This window comes from Trachurus japonicus, chromosome 18 (assembly GCF_045865225.1).
Source record: "Trachurus japonicus isolate A0001 chromosome 18, Traja_1.0".
Taxonomy (NCBI): Eukaryota; Metazoa; Chordata; class Actinopteri; order Carangiformes; family Carangidae; genus Trachurus; species Trachurus japonicus.
In genome coordinates, this window is record NC_140924.1 from 14212408 (window position 1) to 14221377 (window position 8970).

The 8970-nt window shown below is 40.3% G+C and overlaps 1 protein-coding gene across 2 annotated transcripts; it reads right to left on the minus strand.

Annotated features, from left to right (window-relative positions):
• Positions 1 to 607: 607 nt before the first annotated feature.
• tspan5a (tetraspanin 5a) lies at positions 608 to 8052 on the minus strand. Of its 2 annotated transcripts, XM_085759211.1 has the most exons (11): positions 7703 to 8052; positions 6507 to 6557; positions 5675 to 5821; positions 5401 to 5571; positions 4720 to 4845; positions 4363 to 4410; positions 3804 to 3920; positions 3640 to 3701; positions 2366 to 2480; positions 1112 to 1152; positions 808 to 1024 (listed from the first exon to the last, which is right to left on the minus strand). In XM_085759211.1, exons 1-9 carry the CDS (start codon positions 7781 to 7783, stop codon positions 2408 to 2410), a joined length of 876 nt encoding a protein of 291 aa, XP_085615337.1. In that variant the 5' UTR covers positions 7784 to 8052; the 3' UTR covers positions 808 to 1024; positions 1112 to 1152; positions 2366 to 2407. The 2 variants fall into 2 exon arrangements, with proteins under 2 accessions (XP_085615335.1, XP_085615337.1); XM_085759209.1 differs by lacking the exon at positions 2366 to 2480 and having other exon boundaries at positions 608 to 1024; positions 7703 to 8050.
• Positions 8053 to 8970: the final 918 nt, after the last annotated feature.

Below are 8970 nucleotides of genomic sequence, written 5' to 3' on the forward strand. Positions count from 1 at the left end.
TTTGCTCTTCAATGCTGCATGAGTTAGCATTTGGAAAACATTTAGTGCGACTACAGTATACCATCATGACGGAGCACGTGAAGCTCCTCACTGCTGATCGACAGTCACTGAACACAAATCAAACTTCAATATTAGTAGAACAAATATTCCAGAGAGAGTGGGAGATGAAAACGTCCTCGAATCTGCTGTAGGCTAAGACACTAATACCCTTAAAGGTCCCATATACAGTACAAGTAGATGTCCATGTGTAGTTAGCTCTAGGCTCTATGTTAATACTGTGAAAACTATCAAGGTCTCAGTCCACAGAGAAATGTACATAGCCTGTATTCAGAAACTGAGCTTTAAAACGAGCTATCAGGACTTCCTGTAACTTTGTGATGTCACAACAACAATGCACAAAGCAGTAGCTGCCCTCAGCCGCACCCCAATCCTTGGATGGATTTGGTTGCCAACCTGAAACCTGCTCTATTTTAAATAGATCACACAAAACGACAGTCACTTTAGTGAACATTTGTCATATCAAAATGTCAAATAAAATACTAGAAAAGTGTAAAATATGGGACCTTTAAAAGTTTTATTTCCAGAAGAAAAGCAACGAATAATCTACCTAACTTCTGTGACTGTGGACAAGCAGTGGAAAGGTACGTAACACAAGCACTGAACTTTGAAAAAGTACACCTCAGTTTATTTTATGTCAGTCCTACATGATAGGTTTTTGTTTTTTTTTAATCACTGGAGCATCATTACCACTGTGAAAAATACCGATCTAATATCAAAAAGACGTATCAAAACTCCTACTACTCTCTAGACGCAGCTATCAAAACTGGAGCAGTGTGTAGTGTAGTGCACGTTCAACCGTCCCCCTCTCCAGTTGTTTTCTCTTTTTACAGTAGTTACACACAGTGTTATATACAGAGCATTTCTCACATATTAGTGTCTCGGAAAAAAAGGTGCTGGTTCAGTGAACAACGTGGTGCAGGTGATCAGTGACATCCTCTGAATGCTCCCTGATGTTCTGCTCAGACTGCAAAAAAGAAAAGAGAGAAGACTAATCAATAACATGTCTTTTCTCAACAGTTTTAATTTGTAATATTGTGAAGACAAATCTTACCTGCTAGAAGTGAAATGCTTTTTCAGCATTAGGTAAAGAAACTGGAAAGAGAGAAAAAAAAGAGAGAAATTCATTAAAATGCCAAAGTAAAAAGAGAAAAGATCAAATCATCATTTCCAAGCCTCCAACTCTCCTGTGGTTCAATAAGTTAAAAAAACAGGAAGGCAGGAAATGGTGAAGTTCTCAGGGGTTAGGGCTTAGGAAAAAGTGTTTACAGCAGAGGGTCTAAACTAGAGAGAAAAGATGTGGGTTTACAAGTCGAAGCGGAGAAAAAAAACACAGAAGTAGACAAAATGTCCTCAGTTGCACAAAGTCACAGCAAGCAGGCGGTTGAAGAAAAGGCCATGAAGAAAGACAGGATTGTTTTCTTTCTGAGTCACGTGACCTAAACCTCCCCAACTCTACAGCATGAAGGAAAACTCACTGGCATTCAGATGCACTGAGAGTTAATTAATCCTAATATAGCCTAGGTTTTAATACTAATTATGTGGCTCCATCTACACAATCAGAATTAAATAAAGGTATATTCAAAATTAAACTGAGCATTAGGCCCCAATTAGACTAATTATAGTTGCATATCTATTATAATATTACCTGTATGTTATGTTGCCTATCATGACTCCTGAGTTCTCAGTGTTGTTAATGGTTGCCAACAGACCTTAGCAACAATGTTTTCCAAGCGGATATCTTTAAGGTCTTAAAATAAGTACAGTTTATTTTAATCATTGCTTGTGCTTTCTACTTCATTGAAAAGTTTGAAAGTTTGTTTATATAAAAAGGTTTGTTTGACTTGTAGTTTTGGGTGTGGACCCCAGGAGGATTAGCGACAACTGAATGAAGCTAACAGATCCAAGAAATGAAACACAGAGGCTGGTGCTTTACTGGTTCAACAAACTAATATAATGTAAACTTTATGGTATTTGATCAAAATTTGAGCCTAAAGTATAAAAAATACAACTGAAAAAGGATTTGGAACAATTTGAAGAGCAAAGGGAATTCAGCTTTTCTACATGGGCCAAACTACTTTCATTTTCCTGTCAAGACTTTTCTGTTAACTTTCATTGTTCTGATTTTATCTTATTGTTTTTTAGGTTGCGTGAACACAGCTCCGTGGTTTCAGATTTGGATGTTAAATGGGACACAACACAACACCAAACAGACAGAGATCAATCATCCACCCCAAAAAAAAAACCAACACAGCAAAGCTCAAAGACAAAAACAACAAATCACACCAAATGGATCCATCACACCCACCGGCTACAAACACACAAACAGCGTGTGTGTGTGTGTCATGTCTCATGAGTAGTAAGCCGATGCTTTCTTGCTGGAGTGAGGTGGGAGTCGACGCATGGAGAAAGGGGGGGGCACCCTGACGAAGCATGGAGGAGGAAGAATGAGGTTTGAGGTGAGTGTTGGCATTGTGATGGTAAAGCTCAGCAAAAGCCTCCTCCCTTTATTCCTCTCAGGCTGCTGTGGAGCTGCTGCTGCTGCTGCTGCTGAGGTCAAACATCTTTTCTTTTATCATGAAGAAAAAGATATTTGATCAAAAGCGCAAGAGTTCTTCTGGAGGAATGTACCTTTAATGGATCCCTACAGCCAAAACTGTGTTTAGTACAATTTCTATGGTGATCCTTCAGACATTAACAATATTCATCAGGACCAAATTACGGAAGAACTGAAACTTTTTCAGAATATGATAACTGGTCCACACAAGGATATTGTGTTCAAAGGGATAGTTCAACATTTTGGCAAATTGGCCCATTGCCATAATCGCTATAGTCATAGCAGCAGGTTTGTTACCTTTAATTGTCGGTGCAAGCTATTTTTAGTCCAACTCCAAAACGCTTCGTTGTGACCTGCACATTCACCACGCTATGAGATAATAACAGAACGTTACGAGACAGAGTTGTTTTAGAGGGAAATACAGAATCTGCTTGCTGAAAAACTGCCCCTGAAGACAACGCGCATCAGCGGTTTTGCATGAATTTACCTCTAAAACAACTCTGTCTGGTAACGTTGTGTTATTATCTCATGGCGTGGTGAATGTGCAGGTCACAACTTGTCCACCAGAGCGTTGTGGAGTTGTTGGATTGTGTATTTGATGAGTTTGATGAGGGAAACCAAGAAATCCCATCAGCCTCCGTAGCGTAGCTCTGAGCAGCTCGCCGCTCCGCTCCACTGACAATTAAAGGTAACGAACCTACTGCTATGACTATAGTGATTATGGCAATGGGCCAATTTGCCGAAATGTTGAACTATCCCTTTAAAGGATGCAAATACCAAAAAAATATTAGTATTTATTTGTATTTGTAGGTGTTTTTTGTCTAAAGATCTGTACAACCTGAGAGAAACATTTTATTTTCACTATGACAAAGAACTGAAATGCTTCATGGTGTGAAATGGAAACAATAAAAAAACAAAAGGGTGCAAATCAAGGGAAATGTGCTTAAAAGGATAAAAAAAAAAGTGGTTTCATGAGACGCAGAACTGAGACGGTAAAAGAAAAAAAGTAGAGATGATTTTCTCACCAACTCGCCCTCACAGCCTCGATGTCGCTCACTAAGTTCTGGGCCAAACAAATTCCAAAAATCTGTTGTTGAAAGAGAAAAACAAGTTTCAAAGAGAGGTTTTATTTTTTTTTATTTTTCTTGCAGCACATTGAGGATCAATCACGTGGCTGTGACTGACTGACCTGCAGTAGTGCAACTCCGATGAAGATCCCGGCCACCAAAGTGAGGTTGTCCTGCAGCCACTTCTCAAACTGAGGCACGCAGCCCTTCGTGTTGATGTAGTCCTTCTGCTCCGAGTCCTGTACCAACAACGTCACCATCTTAATTTTCTGACTGAGTTCAAATAACCAATATATAATAATAATAATAAAATATAACAATAAGTTCAAAAAACAATTTTGCTGTTCTTTTGGCAAAAGACCAAAGTTGTTGGGTCCTCCCTTCTTCCACCATCACTAATGATCTGGTCTTCTTTTCATACTCTGAGGCCTTGCCTTCTTTGATTGGCTGATGCTTCGTTCTTTTATTGGTAATTTTTTACTGGAGACTTTTTTTTGGACGTCATGCAGTAAAGGGCCATGGATCAAACTTGAAGCTGTGGAAAAGCCTCAGCCTTCATTGGTTCACTCTCTACCCAGGTGACCTCCTCGTGCTTCATTGATTGGATTTATGGGACAACTTTAAGACAATGGGATCAGAGCTTGTAAACTCCCTAAGTGACACAGATAACATGTTACTTACTGGTTTGGCTCGAATGTCGTATCCACACTGAGTGTTGATCACATCCTCCTGGAGACACAAAGAGGAAAACCTTTCAGACAGCGCTTTGACTTGTAGCAGCAATAAGAACAAGACTCAAGAGTTTACAGCCGGGCTAGCTGCTATAACAAGAACTATTGTCAGCACACAGGACTCTCAGGTGACTCTAGCTGTGTTCAATGGCAGAATCCTTTAAGGCTGAACTTGAAAACCAAAGCAGTCTCAAGAATAAAATGCGAAAAGCAACCAGGCTTCATGTTGGATCTACAGTGTTTTGCGGATGTGTACGCATCTGTGAATGTCTGCATGTACGCAATGTGTGGTAGTAGCTACTCGTACCGCTGGGTCCTTGGTGCAGCAGGAGAAGGGAACTCCACATTTTTCCCGGCTTGGATTCCCGTCAGTGCAGTTGAAATAGATGTTCAGGTTCCAGTCGTCTGCTCCGAACGCCCCACAGCAGTCCCACTGAGGTCGGGGAGAAAGGGAACAAACCGGATCACCACTCCATCGGCGTTCATAGCTAAAGACGTCGGACCTTCACACAAGCAACTGGACTAGATCTGAAGTAGGGCTGTTCAATTAATCGATTTAAAATCATAATCGCGATTATTTGGAATCGTAAAAATCGATTTTTTTAAATCGTAAAAATCGATTTTTTACTCTAAAGGGTAATTACGGTAAGCCCCCGTTCATGAATCTGGGCTGCGCTGAATTATGGTAATGACTGCTGCCTCCTTCCTCCCATCACGCTCTCCCACTGCTCTCCCCACACACTGTCAACAAGCATGTCGGTATTTTGCTAAGACCAGTGAGGATTTCGTTGCCAAAAAGACCAATGGCCCTTTTCCACTACACAGTTACAGCTCTCACGGTCCATTAGGTCCATTTAAAAAGACACAAAATAGTTTGTCATTTAATAAAAAAATCGTAATCGTAATCGGAAATCGATTTTTCAGAGAAGAAAATCGAGATTTTATTTTTGGGCAAAATCGAACAGCCCTAATCTGAAGATGTACTCACGTATTCCTGAGTGAAATCGATGAGGTTCTGCAGGTCGATGTCGTCGCGGTACGCCCGGATGTTGTTGTTGATGAACAGGTTGAGCTGGTCCTTGATCCAGTCCTTGAAGACGAACGCCAGGACTCCCGTCGTCAGCTCCAAGAAGAAGATGATTCCCAGGAACACAGAGAACTGGGACAGAAAGAGGAGAAAGAGACCGATTGATTCACACTCGACCCGTTGGCAGATCTTTGGGGATTTTTCCCGGAGGGATCGGAGCGTCTTCTTCACGTACAAACTTCAGCAGGAAGGTGTTTTCTCGCAGCGCTCCGATGCAGCCGGCAAAGCCCAGGATGAACATCACGGCCCCGACCACCATGAAGAGCCAGACCGGGTCCAGACCGCCCAGGTCGGTGATGGAGGAGATGTTGGACAGAACTCCCTGGAGACACAACAACAGTTCAGTAGTTGGTTCGACTACAAATGTTCTTATTTCTTCTTATCCTTGTGGAGTTGTAGTAAAAAGCAACGGGACTTCTTTTCTTGCTTGAAGACGTTTCACCCCTCATCCAAGCGAAACGTCTTCAAGCAAGAAAAGAAGTCCAGTTGCTTTTTACTACAACTCCACAAGAATAAGATGACCTAGATGACTGAGAACCTTCACAGACTTATATCTTATCCTGTCAATTCAAATACCAACAATTTTAAAGTTTAACCTCATTTCAAGTTATTGTTTATCTGCCTTCAACATTGGATAAAAAACGTTATAAAAGTCTGCAAACACTGGGTATCTGGAATCTGAAACTGCATCAGTTGTTTGTTTTGTCCACTAGATGGCAGCAGAACAAAGTGTTCGTTAGCTAATTACTTCCTTTGTCCAACAAAACAACAGCAGAGAGGACGATCGATCGGCCCCTGGAAGTGACTCCTTTAAATTACTTATCCTTTATTAATGACAAATATTGATTAGTGCAACTTTAATTGGAAAAGTGTTCCTATGACACATTAAATGAAGGATTGTCTCTTTAGTCAGGAGGATTATACATTATACATAATACCAGGCTTATGGAAAACTCTCAATATGATCTGAATGAATGATATGACACACTGTATTTCTGTGTACTCACCTTCTCACTCCATGCCCACAATCCAATTCCAACTAAGGCCATGCCCAGCAGCTGCAAACAAATGACAGTCATGTCATATTTACAGTAAATAGGTGTTGACGCACAACAATGTCAGTCTGTTACATTGTCATTTGAGAGTACAGGAACATTTCCAGTCTGTCCTTCGCCTTTTTTAGTCTCATAGTGTCATTTACTTCCACATCAAAATGAAAAATATCAAAATTTTCTTCCATTGTTTTTTAAATGTCAAATTTTGACCAACATTTAAAGCTATAAACAGAACATTTTTCCATTATTGGATTATGAAAACAGTACTTTGATCATTGAACTGCAGACATAAACTCATTTTCTGTAAATAAACTACCATCAGTTGCAGACATTGCAGCTTTAATAGTTAACAATATTTAATTTATTTTACTTTTTAAGAATAATGAATAAATAAAAATCACTTCGTCATTTAGAAAAGTGCTGCATCAGCCCAGATGCTCAGGTGGCCATATCTGCAAGAGTTATTGGTATCATTGATAATCGTTACAATTCTGATGATCTATTAGCCTATTAATTTAAGAATTATAAAAACCCAATGAAAAAAACACGCACTGAAGTCAAAGTTACAGTTCAGTGAAGCAACTTTTTCCACCATTTCCTGACACTGAATGGTTAATTTCCTTGGACTAATTGAGATTATCTCAGTTCCTCGACATTAATGACATCACTTCTTTTCTAAAAAAAAAATAAAATAAAGGCCCATGACATCATGTCTCCATGCAAGGTGAAGTAGGCCTATATATTAAAACGCGTCAGAGCGGTCAGTAGCCTATGGATGTGGTATGAGCGGCTCTAAGCCTGCAGCCTGCAGCCGGACACCGAGGCGCTGAGCTGTCATTAGTTCACTACAAAAAGCCGATTAGCTGCGTGTGTTGTGGAGCGAAGCTGCAGCTGCTTTTTATCCAACATTTATGCACACATTCAGGCAAAAAAACGACAGATTAATGACGGATCGGACTCTGAATATGAACTTGGGGGGGGGATAACGGACCCGGGATCAGATGTAAATGACAAATTCCGGGGCCTTCCTTCCTCTCCTATTGGCCAGTGGACACAAAAATAACCCAAGTGCGCTGCTGAGAGGCGCAGCCGCGTAAAAGGCTCCCATTATAATACTGATCATAAAAGATAATAATAAAAAGTCTCACCCAGAAGAGGATGTTGAATCCGAAAATGAAGTATTTGATGCAGCAGCTGACTTCGTGTCCTTTGTAGTGATTCCCCGACATGTTTGGGCATCCTCGGCGCAGCGTCTCTGGTCGGAGTAACGGGCCTGCTTCACAGGCTTTGTGTGCGGGATGGAACAGGTTCAGCGCCCCGGGGAGGCATCTCACTTTGTCCGCTTCGAAACGCTCCTCGCTCGGCCTGCTTTCACAGCCGCACCGGGGCCATGATGAGAGCCGCGCCGGCTGCTGGAGCTCACCCGCCGGGGAGAGGTGATCAAAGGACGACAAGGCGACAACCGGCGGAATAAAATATTGTCTCTCTTGTCTTGTCCGCTCCGTGGGAGAATAGTGGCTTCAGGAGGAGGAGCCTCGACTGCGGGAGGGCGTCGATGATTGGATGGAGAGGGAGTTGAGAGACTGAGGCTGCGACCAATCACAGCAGAGGAAGTTTTAGACCGCTTCCCGTGTCCTAGATGACGTCTAGTCGATCCCCGCTCAGGCTAAATTAACATATAAATAAATAAGTGAATAAATAATGATGCTGCGACTAAGTAGGTTACTTTTGATTATGATACTGTTAGTACAGGAAGTTATATATATATATATTTATTCACAATTTCTAATCAATATTTTTCAGGGCTATCTATCTATCTATCTATCTATCTATCTATCTATCTATCTATCTATCTATCTATCTATCTATCTATCTATCTATCTATCTATCTATCTATCTATCTATCTATCTATCTATCTATCTATCTATCTATCTATCTATCTAGTGGTAGGCTAGTGGTATTTTTTCACCAAAGATGTCAACGAGTGTCATTGTTGTCATCATCATATTTCTTCTTCTTGTTAGTTGTCATTAGCCAGTTACAATTATTATTGTAGGCTACCTATTGTTTCTGACTTTTTGTAGGATACTTTGTCTTTCCCGTTTTAATTATTAATTTATGTTAACCAATGGCATCATTTTCCATTTTTTAATGAATTATCAAATATTTGATACTATTTTTCAAAACTCATTTGGTCACTGACTTTTACTTTGAAAGTTTTCACAGGAAGTGTGAAAACAATTGATAAATATCTATTATTTATATTCATTTAGTTTATAAGACGCTCCATTAATACAGTTGTAATTAATACTGATGTTACTGATGTCTAATTGAGACTGATGGAGATTGATGGTTATTGTTACTGTATTGATCAATAATGTTTTGTCGTAGTTACTCACTGTGTCCACTAGGGTG